Source organism: Tursiops truncatus, chromosome 13 (genome assembly GCF_011762595.2).
Source record: "Tursiops truncatus isolate mTurTru1 chromosome 13, mTurTru1.mat.Y, whole genome shotgun sequence".
Lineage (NCBI taxonomy): Eukaryota > Metazoa > Chordata > Mammalia > Artiodactyla > Delphinidae > Tursiops > Tursiops truncatus.
In genome coordinates, this window is record NC_047046.1 from 34,504,314 (window position 1) to 34,519,665 (window position 15,352).

Consider the following 15,352-nt stretch of genomic DNA (forward strand, 5'->3'; position numbering starts at 1 on the left):
TAGGCATTTATGTTCAGTTATACTTTCAGAGTTCCAAATCTATGCCATCACTATACACTTTTGCCTTTAATCAGTAAAGGCCAATGAAGTTTGGGGTGGGTGACATTGAAAGTAAGCTGTACTTAGAGAAATTGTTCTTTCCTTCAGCTCACCAGGAACTGTGGGAAACTATGTGCCCACCCTGTCAGCCTGTAGATGGACGCAGAGCCTGACATTGGGATGTTTATAAAGCAAAATCAAAAGCAAAATTTGAAAGCAGAATCCACATCAAAATTTCCAAGTTTTCAAAGGTTTATCATGTCTCCTAATGTGGTTTTGAAATCCAAGCCTAGTTATGTGGATGGAAAAGTTAAACAAGCTGCCAGCATTTTTGGTTCAAATAAAACCATGACATGCTGAGATGTCAAAGTAAAAATAAATTACGTCATTCTGATCTCAAGAGATTCATAGCCTTCTCAGGTCAGAGCAGTTGACACAGGTGATGCTGGGCTTCAAGCAGAAAGAACCCTGGGACTCTGGGGCTTTTGCCAAGCATTGACCCCTTCCTAAAGTTACATCCATTCTGCCAGTCGGGGATTCTACTGAGGCGGCAGTGAGCTATGTGGTTGCTTTATAATTAAATAGCTATGGGAAAGGCAACTGTATTGACCCTCCTGGGGTTCTATTGATGTCTGTAGATTTCAACAAGAATTAAGATATTGCAAATGAAACTAAACCCAGAGGAACAATGAAGAGCACGAACACTGGCAGTGAGAAGACACAGAACAGCCTTCTTTGAAATCTTAGCCTGTTCATCTCTGTGTGAGGTCCTTCTCTCTCTACTCCATTAACAGCATCCCAATCTCTGCATTATAACTTAGAGGAACTTCCAAATGGCACTTCTTGCGTTGTTCTGTGGGCCTGAACCTTAGCAGGATTGAAAGTTAAATAACTTATTTGTACTTTGAGGCTAGAGCACATTAGACTAACCGGGATCCGTTTTGTGGCTCAGGGAGTCTGTGGGCGTCTATAAGGAGAGGCTATTTCTTTGTCTTTTCATCACCCTGTAGCCCCCCAGACTGAAACCCACCTTGAGGGAGGCCCCAAGGTGTTCAGGGTCTTACCTGCTCCAAAGGTACATGGCTGGACGTTTTCTGCTCCTGATACAACCTTAGAACAATTTTTCATCACACTGTTCACACTGTAATTTATATGCTTGACACTTTGTTGACTTTTTTTTGGGGGGGGGGACATTTTAAGTGAACCCAGGCTAGGGTCACGGTGGACTATAGCTGTTGGTAGATAGATCTGTTGGCCTATATAACACACCACAGGGTGCTGGGTCAGAGAGAGTAGCTTTATCAGGAGTGCCAAAGAGCTATGTGTCAGTCAGTGATTTGCCCTGTGGCTTGTTAGCAAAGAGATCCTTGATGAAACAGCTAGCAATTACATCGGCCTTCCGTATCTGAGGAGGCGGAACCCGCAGATACTGAGGGCCGACTATTTCACACCATTTTACTTAAGGGACTTGAGCATCCACGGATTTTAATATCCATGGGGGTCCTGGAACCAATCCCTCGCGGATGCTGAGTGACGACTGTACCAGGAGTGTCACTGCACTGGGCACTCATTTCCATCCGTTCTTTCAGGTGTGATTTTGAAGACACCGCTCAGTACCGGGCCTCGGCGATGAATGTTAAAGGAGAGCTTTCAGCATATGCTTCGGTTGTGGTAAAGAGTAGGTTTGCTGAACTTGTTTTATTCAAAGTGTATTTAAAAAAAATTTATTCTCACTGCTAAAAAATACAGTCAAGGAACAGTTGGCATGCTTTTCTGCTTTCTCTTCTAGGATATAAGGGAGAGTTTGATGAGACTCGCTTCCATGCGGGGGCCTCCACCTTGCCCCTCAGCTGTAAGTTTACAAGTATATTTGCTGTGTCATCTCTGTACAATACTGCATAATAAGCTGTTCCATAATGCTGAAATAATACATAGTCTATATTATAATATATGTAGTATGTGTGTAATACTACCTGTGATTGGTTTTATTTTTTCAGATTCTTTGGTTACTATATTCTCTTTCTGCATATAATTGCTTTGTTCTGGTTTTATAAATGCCCAGATGTGACAGGCTAAAAATGGTTTTAAGTCTTAAAAGCATTTAAAATGCTTTAAGTCTTTCTGTGTTTAAATTGAGAAAGATCATTACACAAATCTGTGCAGAGTGATTTAACCACACACACACGCAGACACACAGACACACACAGACACACAGACACACAGTCTGGACTATATCAGAGCAGTTTTACTCATTTTTAAATATCTAGTTCAGTATCAACTCCTTGAGATACTGATACTCCCCAGGCCCCACCCACTCAGGGTTCGGTGCCCCCAGTGAAGCTGTGGCACCTTCGTAAGAGCATCTATCTCACTGGACACTGTTAACTGTTCTCTCCCACTGACCCATGAGACACTTGAAGGCAAGGCTGGACCTTTTATCTTTAAACCCCAGCACCTGATGTAGAGTAGTATTTGATGATGAATGAATAAATACATTAATTTATGAAATGCAATTTAATGAGGTCTAAATGTGGTTTAATAACAAATTATTAACAATATTCTGATCCATAGTAATTTGTAAATTTGTGAACTTCAATCATTTCATCTATATCAGAATTTCTTTTCATGGGAGGCAATAAAAGTAAAATCCTTATTGTTGTTCAAGTAATTGGATGCTTACACTGTTCGGACTGAAGACAGTAGTCAAGCCCGAACTTCTTATTTTCCAAACATTAAAAAATAAGTGGTATTTTTAAAAATGGTTGATGAAAATACTTTCCCATGGTTCAATTTTTCACCTAACTAATTAGTTTGATGTCTATAGATGACCCACTCCATCGACTTCATGGAATGGCTCCTAATTTTAATATTCTAAATTGTAATCATTGGTATCAATCCCCTGGGCAAGAGGGGATGATGGGTGAGAGTGAAGAAGGAACACATCCCAAATCATGTCCTTCTCTATCATTTGATTTATATTGAGATAGAATAACTGGGAAATTTGAAACTATGACTTATCCCCAATGTCCCCAAGATTGCCCTATTGGTCGTTCTACAATCCTCCACACGTATCCTGTTCAGTCCCACTTCTATATCATCATCCATGTTTTTTCTATTCCTCTCTTCTCCATCAAGCCAAAGTCTGAAAGCCCAGCTCAATCTAACCTCTCTGACTTCTTAATCTTTCAGAGCCTCCTCTGGCTTCTGAACTGAGTGCAGTTGTTCCCAACATAGAGAACGGAGGGCTCTTATTCATTAATTCAACTAGTATTTATTGAACATCTACCGTGTGCCAGGTACCAGTTTAGGTGGTTGGAATATGCTGGTAAATATCATGGATAAAGCTCCCTGCCCTTGGTTCTGCTCTAGTAGTTAATATGTATTGATCAGTTGTGCCAGACTCCGTACTAGGACATTTTTTTTTTTTTTTTTTTGAGCTGGGAGACAGCACCGCCAGCTTTACTAGTGATTTGCAGTTTTGTTTTGTTTTTTTTGGTTGCTCCATGCGGCATGTGGGATCTTAGTTCCCTGACCAGGGATCGAACCCTTGCCCCCTGCAGTCGAAGCTCAGAGTCTTAACCACTGAACCTCCGGGGAAGTCCCCTAGGACATTTTTTATATGCATTGATTCATTTAATGCTCTCCAAAGCTTATGAACTGGGTGCCTTTTTATCTGTGCTATGCAGATGAGGAAACAATTTAGAGAGATTAAATCATGGGTCAAGACCACGCATAATGGTAGAATAGCGACTTGTAACCTGGTCTTTCTAATACCAACCATATTCTAAACCAGGGATTGGCAAACATTTTCTGTAAAGGACTAGATTGTGAATAGTTTAGGCTGTGTGGGTCTGTGTCACAACTATTCCACTCTATCACTGTAACACAAAAGCAGCCATCGGCAATAGATAGATGAATGAGCATGGCTGTATCCAGATAAAACCTTATTTATAAACACTGAAATTTGAATTTCCTATGACTTCTCCTATGTCACAAAATATTATCCTTCTTTTGATTTTTTTCAGCCATTAAAAAATTTAAAAACCATTCTTCATGGTACAAAACAGGAGGCAATCCAGAGTTGGCTCACAGATATGCCAACCCCTGACCTAAACCAGGCCCTCCCTATAACCCTTATCTCTACTCCCTGAGGCAGCTTTGGAACCAGCCCAACTTCCCAATAAACAAGATCTGTTCAAGTTGTTTTGCGTTTTGATCTCAGTGGGACATCATCATATAAAAATGGGGCAGATGGGACACACGCTTCAAAGAGAAGTCATTTCCCTGTTGGTGAGTGGTTGCCTGGGGACACACAAAGTCAAGTCAACCCCATGTATTGGTTGAGAGCACAGGCTCTGGAAACAGCCTGCCAGTGTAAATCCTGGGTCTGCAGGGTGCATATGGGCAGTTATTTAGTCTCCTTGTGCTGCTGTTTTCTCATCGATAACATGGGAATAGTAATGGTACTTACCTGATAGGGTTATTATGAGGCCTAATTGAGTTGATAGATATTAAACACTTGGAACAATACTTGGCACAAGGTGAACTCAATAAATGTTAGCTTGCATTTTCAAATTAATTCGAAGAGGTCTTAGGAAGAGAATTGAAATAGGAGAAAAAGGGCCTAAGTTTTAGAGTTGGGCAGTTATACATTTGAATTTCAGTTTCACACATGATGACTTTGAAACCTTTGCGTTAGCTATATATATTTGTGAACTTCTATATCCCTACCTGAAAGAGAGGAAAAACTAGTAACTATGCCATGGAGTTTTTGCAAGGATTAGATGACATGTCAAATGTGAAGTTCCTGGCATGCAGGAAGCCATCAAAAAATAGTCATTATTTTCCCAGGCCCTTTCCTTTGAGAAAAGAGAAAATAAAACCTAGGAGAGTTTATGGTGCAGGTATTGACTCAATCTATAAATAGGATATTTCTAAGAATGGTATTTTAAACTTTGTTTTCTCCCATTGATATTTCTTGTATTTTTTTAACCCAGATCATCAAAGAAGCTGAAGCCACTTACTAAAAAACTCTATTTTTATGAGAAATCGATATGGCTATTTGTTCCAAGAGTACAAGCAGTAAAGTTTAAATGAACTCAGAATCTAACATTTTAATGTGCATATATTGCAGCTATATTTAAGTCGAAGCTAAATGTGGTGTTCGGGCTTCCCTGGTGGCGCAGTGGTTGAGAGTCCGCCTGCCGATGCAGGGGACACGGGTTCGTGCCCCGGTCCGGGAAGATCCCACATGCCGCAGAGCGGCTGGACCCGTGAGCCATGGCCATTGAGCCTGCGCGTCCGGAGCCTGTGCTCCGCAGCGGGAGAGGCCACAAGAGTGAGAGGCCCGCGTACAGCAAAAAAAAAAAATGTGGTGTTCATTTACATTTTATGTAAGGCGTTAAACCTGACCTTTTAAATTCTATTAATTATAATAGTAAAAATAAGCATTTAGCTTCTCTGACCAATGAAGCAAGAATTTCCATACACAGAATTTCCATTTCAATATAATGATATATGTGAATATGCTACATACTTCTTTTATAAGACTTAATTTTTGCCCAGATAAGTCACTTGATAGGTTTGTTGTGATTGCTTTCTGCCTGTGCTTATTAAAATGCTTGTGTCTCTTTGATGACAAAAAGTAAATTACTGATGTTTGTTTTTGTTGTGCCCAGTTGCTGTGACCCCTTACGGTTATGCGTCCAAGTTTGAGATCCACTTTGATGACAAGTTTGATGTGTCTTTCGGGAGAGAAGGCGAGACGTTGAGTCTAGGCTGCCGTGTAGTTATCACTCCTGAAATTAAACATTTCCAGCCAGAGATCCAGTGGTACCGAAATGGTGAGCCTTACTAATGAATTCTCACTGGGTTCTTATTTGCAGAAGGTCACAGCCCAGGCTTGGCCCCAGAGCATGAATGTCCATAAGACTGCAGTTCTCTTTATCAGAGCTGGCAGAATCTGAACGTTAGAGGACATAACCTTTTGGATGTTACAAAAGCTTTTACACATATATCAGAGTAGCAGAACCTTCGCAATATATTTGTGGAGATTATAATTTCTTATCACCAAGTAATATAGGGAAAGGATTACAAAAAATTGTATTCTCATTTTGCAAGGTGGATGTATATTCATTTTGTAAGTTAATTTTATTTGGTAAAATAAAGTGGAGTCCAGTGAAGTCCAATGGGACTATGGAGCAGGCCCATTGGTCCCCAGGCACGGTGGGTGGTCGTCAGCACGCTCACCGTGCAGTTGGCCTGAACTTCAGTGCATGTGTGGGCACCGGGCAGTCTGGGCCATCCCAAGACCATGGCTGAGACCAGGACCTGGGCCCAGAGTGAAACCAGTCACGGCAGAAGCAGCAGCAGCAACATTGCTGGACGGCGTGGCCCTAGAGGAGAGGAGGGGTCCCACGTGGGGCAGTGTGGGCACCCACCGTGGGAGCCGAGATTGCCCGTCCGCCCCCAGAATGCATATTTGTGGGATCTGCACAGATATGAGCTTCCTCGCCTGAGCACCGTGACAGGAACTGCCAGCAATCACGCAGTAAACTTTGTCCGTAAGATATTATAAAATAAAAACATGTACATAGACATTGCAGTAAGGCATATAAGGCAGTTAGTATTCTTCAGAGTTTAGACTCTCTGGTTATGAAAACTGCCACAACATTGCAAAGCAAACATTCACAGGCTTGGAAATAAAAATTAAGTTTAAAGATTGTCACATTCAATGAAAAAACACTATTTTCATATGAAACTTTGGATGAAGCAGTTATTAACAAGAAAGATAATTTTTAAATTAAATTTTCCTCATAATCAAAGATACAGTGAGAGAATGCATAAACAGGCATTTGAATTATACACATATCATGAAGTCATTTTCAGTTTCTTGTATGACCACAAGTTACAGGACATGTAAGAGAAAATATTAGGATGCAGTTATGTAAATTTACATTTAAAATTAAATTCAGACTTACATGAAACTATTTGTATAAAGAGTTAAATCTTTTTAGAAAAAATTGTTCCTCAAGAATTGTCAGCTCTGATTCACTTTGTTATAAAGCAGAAACTAACACACCATTGTAAAGCAATTATACTCCAATAAAGATGTTTAAAAAAAAAAAAAGAATCGTCAGCTCTAGAGTACTAAAATTTATATTTTGAAATAGTTTATCATAAGATTAACCCAATGTTAACTTTATAGCACCATAACCATATAATACTATAACGTATAAAGCTGTATATTACTATGACTATGTAATACTCTTAACAGCTGCATTAATAGTTGCATCAGCAGAAAGATCCTTCTTAAAATAAAAAAAATCAAAACTAATTTATGATCTTGCATTTGCAAAGAGTGACTGATGTTGCTTTCAGTTATATCAATTTAAAATGAAGTTACTAAAAATAACTGAATTTGCAGAAAAGTAAGTAAAAAATATCGTATTATCAATCAATGTATCACATTAATAATTATTTTTGTATGTAAAATTATGGCATGAAAATATTAGTTTTTGCAATTTGTATTACCCTATTATGTTTTATAAGTAATAAACTATTTTTAGAGGACAAAGCCTTATATTTTAGTACCTTGACTGTGTTTTTTTCCTCTGCTTTTTGAGCAAGGGGTTTTGTAATTTCATTTTGCACTGGGCCCTGCAGATTATGTATCTGGCCCTGGTCCCCTCACTTCTGCTCTAACATTTTAACCAATATAAACATGGCAGAATGACTCAAAGGCCTACAGATGTCCTCTAATATTCAGATAGCTTTCAATACAGAAGAAGAGGAATAAAGAGAGAGAGAGAGAGAGAGAGAGAGAATTGGGGGGAGGGAAGAGTGGAGGGGAAGGAGGAAGAAGAGAGTAATAGAGAAAGAAATCAGTTAATTTGCTTACTTTTGTTCCCCAGGGGCTCCTGTTTCTCCATCAAAATGGGTGCAAACACACTGGAGTGGAGATCGGGCAACACTAACATTTTCTCATCTCAACAAGGAAGATGAAGGTCTCTACACAATCCATGTACGAATGGGAGAATATTATGAACAATACAGCGCTTACGTCTTTGTTCGAGGTAAGACCTAGCAAAAAGCAGAACATCTGAGAATATTTAAAACACCGAGGCCATGTCAATCTATCCAAGCATATTTTTGGTAAAGATGAAAGAGCCAATGTAAAAATTTAACCCTGAAGGCACCAGTTGGAATGGAAGGTGACCAGTTTCCAGACTATGTTACTGTCACTAGTGTCAGTACTTTCCTCATCTTCAATGAGCCTCCAGAGCAGTGCTCTGTAGGTGTCTGAGTAGAGAGGCTAGGTCCTAGTGATGCAAAAAGCCGTCTCAGTTTGAAGAAGCTACAATAAAAGAGTGATGGGGACTCACTCTTGAATATCTATTTTGGAGAGCAAATTTATTACTTCATTCTAGGCCTTTTCTTTATAGCTTTAGTTTTAATGAACTAGGAAACAAGATGCTACAACTGAATCCTTAAGACAAACTATAACTGTTGGTTTTAGGAGTCTTTCTTTTTTCAGCGACGTCTCTAACAGGTCAGACGTGTCCAAGTGGGGATGTTATTTCTACATGAGATGCCAGCACATCTGGAAGACGATGAACACTTCCAGGCCACAGAGGCAGTGCTCTGTGTTCTTTTACGTGGTGGTCAGTCAGGTGTGGCCACACGAGGAGACAGAGGAGGGGCTCAGGAAAAGAGTGTATTATACTCATAGGTGCTAGAGAACCACCCAGGGCCACATGGGGAAGCAAAGGCACTACTGGTTGGTCAGGAGGCAGAAGAGGCAGAGGGAGAGCTTAGACCGCAGTCTGTATTGGAGTTCCCGTGGAAAAGGCATGGCAGGGCGGGGTAAACAGTTCAGGATTGGCTGGTGTGAACAACTTCAGCAGACCCTAAGCTACAGGGGTCGTGCTTAGTTGTCTGGTCCCTGGTGCTGAGATGATTAAGGCAGAGGAATATTTCCTCCTGGGGTACACGGGCCAGATGGAGGAGGTGAGCTCTGGACGGATTAAAATTGGCTAGCCCCCAGAGATGGGGGCAGAAAATCTCTCCCCACCCAGAAAGGCTTTTAAGATGTCAAAACGTCACAATATACAGAAAATAAACATATAAACAATACAAGTAGACTTGCTAATTTTTTATCTCTTGTGCATTAAATAGAACCATAAACTCCTAGGTGTTTTGATGAGGGTGGAAATTTAGAGGTCATGTAGGTGTCCTTAACTGGGGTCCACAGACTCCCAAGGGGTCTGTGATTATAACTGTACTTCAGTATAATTAGTTTCTTTGGTAAGCTCGTGTATTTTATTTTATTTTATGCATTTAAAAACATTGTTCTGAGAAGGGCCCTCTAGGTTTTCTTTACCACTTTGCCAAAGGAGTCTAAGGCACACAAAAATGTTAGGATTCCCCTTAATTTTTTTTTTATAAATTTATTTATTTACTTATTTATTTTTTATTTTTGGCTGCATTGGGTCTTCGTTGCTGCGCGCGGGCTTTCTCTAGTTTCAGTGAGTGGGGGCTACTCTTCATTGCGGTGCACAGGCTTATTTGCTCTGCAGCATGTGGGATCTTCCCGGACCAGGGCTCAAACCCATGTCCCCTGCATTGGCAGGCGGGTTCTTAACCACTGCACCACCAGGGAAATTTCTCCCCTTAATTTTAAGATGCAAAAACTAAAGCTCAGGAAAGTAACATGATTTACCAAAAGCCTCACAGTTAGAAGCAGAAGTGGGACTAGGATACAGGCCTTCTGATGGCTAACCCAGGATTTTAATTAGGGAATAGGTTAAGCTGCTGAAATGAAATTTTTTAAAAAAGTTTATTTCTGTCTTATGTCCATCAGTCCAGAGGTAGGAAGGTGGTCCAGGTGGTTCTGCTCAACTCAGTCATTCAGAGTCCTGGCTCCCATCTATGTTGTTGCTCCACTGCCCCCATGGTGCTGTCCTGTGTTCCCATTCCAGCCTGTGGGAAGGGCAGAGATGCAGGGACGCACACATCACTTCTGCATGGTGAACACTCTACCACACATCCACAGGGAGGGAAGCTGGGCAACATGTTGCCTGCAGAAGCTCAGGGGTTCTGATACTAAAAGGAAACAGGAGGAATGGATACTGGGGAGAGACAGCAGTCTATATACCACACCAGTACTGAACAATAACAAATGATCATTGAATTCTGCCACAGATTCGCAACTGATAAAGATGCACGAATATCTATGCCAGCTGATAAATGGGGCAGACTTCCTCCTGCACCAAAGCATTTGGGAAAAGTTGGATCTTGTGAGGGGAAAAGAGGAGTAGCCCTCTGGGTCAGTTGCAGTAAAAATGGACACCCTGGAAGTTATCAGCAAGTATGTTTGTTTAAACAAAGCACCTGGATAGACCTGGCCAGATGATAACTGAAAGCAAACAGTCTTTGCCTCTGCTCTCAGTCTGACCTGAACCAAAGAGTATCTCTGGTGACTCAAGAAACACTTAAGTTATGCCTTGAGGATTCCCTTTGTGGACTTTTTCTGGGAACTCTGACACAGTCCAGGGTTTCCTCAGCAACATTTCTCAGTGCCCACATCCAGAGTCGTGGCTCTCTGCAGGTTGAGGCCAGACTTCAGATGACCAACCACAGACAGGGGGAAGGGATTGAAATTTATCATTAAGCCAGTTTTCATATCCACAAATAAGGGAAGATTCTAAAATGTATCAGATATTGATGTGAGAGAATTGAAAAGATTCATGGGGAAGACAAAATTGCAAAGACAAATTTCAGAAATCGAGTTGTGAATTTAACTTTTAGAAAAAAGATTTCCCCTGTAAGTTTATTTTAAATGATATATTTTAGATTCTTTTAAAAAAATCTTTATTGAGATATAATTACACACCATAAGAGTCAACCATGCTAAGTGGACAGTGCTTTTCAGAATATTCAGAGCTGTGCACCCACCATCTACAATCCAGCTTAGTACATCCCCTTCACCCCAAAGAGACTTCTTGTGCCCCTTCCCCACTCCCATCCCCAGTCTAGCCCCCAGACAGCCACTAATCTACTCCCTGCCTCTATAAACTGTCTTTTCTGAACATTTCTGGATATGATATGTGATCTTCTACTTTTGTCTTTTTTCATTGAGCCTATGTTTTGAGGTTTTTATGTTGGTACTTTGTTCCTTTTTATTGCTGACTAATATTGCACTGTATGGATATGCCTCATTTTGTGTGTCCATTCACCAGCTGATGGACAGTTGGATTGTTTCCACTCTCTGACTGTTATGAATAATGCTGCTATGAACATTTGTGTTCCTATTCATGGACCTAGGTTTTCACTTCTCTTGGGTAGATAGCTACAAGTGGAACTGCTGGGTCGTATGTTAACTTTGTGTTTAACTTTTTGAGAAACCGCCAAAGTGTTTTAAGTGACATTTTATGGTGCTTTTTATTTTAAACTTTGAGCTGCATGAGGCCATTTCAATGCATTTTTTAGAGCTCTGGTATTTTGCTGCTTAGAAAATAGCTTCTGAACCAGAATGATCAGTGTAGAAAGCACCATATGTCTGCAGAAACACATTCCAGAGCTGTACATATTTGGCCAGTTTTTTATTACATACATAATATGTGTTCTTTCTGAAAAACTAGATAATATAAATAAGAAAAAAAGAAAAGCCATCGTAAGTCTAACATCCAGAGATACCTGAAGTTATCATTTTATCACATATTCTTCTAGACTTTTATATATTCTTTCCTCCCCTTCCTACACACATGGCAGGGAGGAAAGAAAGATGATACAGTGATAAAGGATGGGATATAAATGTCATGAAAAAAGAATTACAAATGAAAAATAAATTATGAAAAAGTTTTCACTAGTAATCAAAGCAATAAAATTAATCGATCACACTGAAAAGATTTACAAGGTTTTAAAATCCACTGGGATGAAGGAATGGAGGGGCCAGCACTCCCACACATTGCTGGTGAGTGTAAATCGGTTTAGCTTTGCTCAGGGTGTTTTGCCACTATGTATCAACAGTGCGCATCTCCCAACGATTCTAGTTCTAGGAATTTAAGTGGACAAAGCTGAAAAAAATGTTTGTTTGGGGGAAAATATGGAAGGAATCTAGATATCCACCAATGGGAACTGAAAATAAAGTATAATAAATATTCCATATAAACACACAAATACTGCACAGTAATGAAAACTAATGATGTATACTTACTAATATGAAAATATATTTAAAAAAACCCAGTTTACATGAAACTATATAGTCCAATCCCACTTTTATTTAAAAAACAATCACTTTTTAAAAAAATTGGAGTATAGTTGATTTACATTGTTGTGAAAAACAATTACTTTTGAGTTTATAAATATAGGGAAAAAAATCTAGAAAAATCTAGGCAAATTCGTTAGTATTAGTAATCTCTGAGTTATGGAATTAAGAGGGATTCTAACATGTATTTTTATTACATATATGTTACAAGAAGACACTACTTTTATAATAAAGATAAACAATAAAATTACTTACATTTTGATAAAAGTTATTAAATAGCCTGTGTCAGACGTCAGAATATAAAGAGTAGCAGGCTAATCTTTGGCCTAATTAATCAAAGATACAAAAGGTTTGACTATTTGGAGGGTTGGGAGAAGGGCAGAGGCTAAGAAGAGGATTGACGTTGCCCAAGTGGGTACTGTGGGCCAGACGCTCTGTAGCAGCTGCTGGGAGCCAAGAGCACAAGTGTGAAGCAATACAGCATGGTATTTGGATTTGGCTTCCAGCAGCTGCTATACAGAACCGTGTTTTGAAAGATTGTCAAGTCCACATGGCAAATGGCATATTCCAAGCAATTTTATAGAAATGCTGAGAAATGGCTCCCTAAATGTCTGCTGTCTGCCAGGCTCTGTTACATACAATGGATTTATCTACCAACACCAACGTTGCCGGTTGTTACATTATGGGCTTTTTGCTAAAAAGGGACATGGCTAGAGGTTGCCAGCTGTCCCCCTCGCAGCTGAGCAGCTATTAGGTCTGTTAACTTCAGCATCTCCACCTCCATCCTAGCTCTGCTCCACCTTCACCATCAGCAGAACTTCTCCCCACCATCCAGTGCTCTGAAAGCCTAAAAGGAAAAAAGTTTCTCCCCACCAAAATGCCCATTTGCCGTTGTGTGGCATGCAGGAATTCTGCATTGTTTTAGGCATGATGATCTGGTTACACTCTCCTATAGCACTTATGCAGGAGATATTATCCTGCAGGTTCATGGGTTCATGCCGGTTCATGGGGCAAGAAACAGAATGTTCAAAACCAAACTGATTTAAGATCTTCACAGACAATGCACAGCCCTGTTAGCAAATGTTTCAGTAACTTATAAGAGTTACAGAAGAGTAGATCATAGGAAAAGAAAGTGTTTATTATTCAGTCAACAAGAGTGTTTTCGCTGGGTGAGTGGCTCCTACATGTCTCAGCCTCCTCTCCTACTAATTCCGGTTGTTAAAGGGTTGACCAGATGTCAAGTGGAATTGGCAAATGTGGTTCCCCTCCCCTTGGGACTGTGACTCTTATCTTAATCATTTTCACTTAAAAGGCTACTATGGGGTTATTTTCATTCCCCTTCCTTTCCTCCTAAAAACACCCCTGTGTTACTAATTTATCTGTGCATACACTGCTGAGGGGACCCACTGTCAGAGGATCCCATTTCATGAACAGTCACTGAACTCTGTTTCTTGTATAGTCTTGGACTTTTACTAAACTCAGATAAACTAAGCTCAGATGTGGCTATTTCATCAGAGTTACTTTCGCAAGGATCTTCAGCTTGGGAACAAACATTTAATTAAAATGAATGTTTTTGTTTCTCTTCCAAAATGGTGGTCCCAGCATAGGGATGGGCAAAGCTTCTTGGTTCTTCTTCTCTTGTGGATGTATCTAGAAGGTAACAGAAGGGGCTGTTTGTTCCCCTTTGGAGCCGTTCATAGTTTCTGAGTAACACTGCCCAATAATTATCTTAAGAACAGACTTCCTGACATAACTTACATCAGACTTTTCTGATAGCAGTCCTCAACATGTCCTTATTTATTTTCTTTTAGAACATTTTGGGCAGGCAAGGGCCATGAGGCAGAGGTCATGGGTCCTTTTCAGAGCCCTTCCTAGTGTAATGTTCCTTGTACTGATGGTGAAAAGCACACATTGTTATTTTGGTAAGCAATTACAAATTGAAGATTGCTCGACTGGGGCCAAAGATATAGCCACTGCGGTGGTGTGGTAAGAAATGTCTGCACTAAGACCTTGGCCTTTGGGGCTGACAGAGCACATCTGAGAGGGTTAACAGGATCCTTCTGTATCCCCACAGATGCTGATGCAGAGATTGAAGGAGCCCCAGCCTCTCCCTTGGATGTGGTGTCCTTGGAGGCCAACAAAGATTATATCATCATCTCTTGGAAACAGCCGGCTGTGGATGGAGGGAGTCCTATTCTGGGATATTTTATTGATAAGTTAGTACTTAGTCTAACTTCAGTTAGAGTGATTTGGCCATAGAGACACATGCTTGATTTCTCCCACCATTTCTAGGTGAAGTGTTTTCTTTACTGGTCTTCTCTCCCTCTTTTCTCTGTGTCTCTGTCTCTGTCTGGTGTGTATGTATGTATATATATGTATATACACATACCTACCTGTTTACCTAAATTCCAAAGATAATCCTTGAATTGTACTACCAACCCAAGTCACTAATTTGGCGAGAATATTATGAATTTGTTCACCTAATAGAGGCCACTTTAGAAATGAAATAGCTGGTATTCAATATGCTTAATGTCCATATAATTAGTATGTCAGTAATTTAAGAATATTAAGTAATTTAAAGAATAGTACTCTAAGAATACTAAGAAAATCTCATTTATATCACAGGATTCAAGTTTGACAAAGAAATAACAAATATCCATAGTATTAAACTGTTTTATCTACAAATCGTTGCTGTTTACATTCTCCAAAACTTAGAGGCTTTATATTTATAGTAAATGGGTCTTACATATGAATTATCCAGTGAGCTTGGCCAATTTAGAAACAAATTTAGATTATTGACCTAAATACATTATTGTCTGACTTAGTTTCTTTTCAGATAGTTGCTCCAATTCTCTTCCATTTTTAAGTAATAAACTGTGACTGTAAAAACCACTAGGGGCAGATAATCTATGCCGCTGTAGTATGACAGGTTTGTACTAAGGTGGATTCAACTTAATATTTATAGCAGTAAGTAAGTATATGCCTACTGGGCTCAGTACCAACCAGAGAAATATTTATAATAGATTATACTTTATTTAACTGTAC

The 15,352-nt window shown here is 39.8% G+C and overlaps 1 protein-coding gene across 4 annotated transcripts in view; it reads left to right on the forward strand.

Moving 5' to 3' along the window:
- Positions 1 to 15,352, forward strand: part of MYOM1 (myomesin 1) — a 163,116-nt gene that overhangs the window by 59,685 nt on the left and 88,079 nt on the right. For all 4 annotated transcript variants that reach the window (XM_073790556.1, XM_073790557.1, XM_033837598.2 and 1 more), the window contains 5 exons: positions 1,629 to 1,717; positions 1,829 to 1,891; positions 5,718 to 5,882; positions 7,953 to 8,114; positions 14,382 to 14,523. In XM_073790556.1, the coding sequence (XP_073646657.1) occupies positions 1,629 to 1,717; positions 1,829 to 1,891; positions 5,718 to 5,882; positions 7,953 to 8,114; positions 14,382 to 14,523 (621 nt within the window). The remainder of the gene's footprint in view (positions 1 to 1,628; positions 1,718 to 1,828; positions 1,892 to 5,717; positions 5,883 to 7,952; positions 8,115 to 14,381; positions 14,524 to 15,352) is intronic.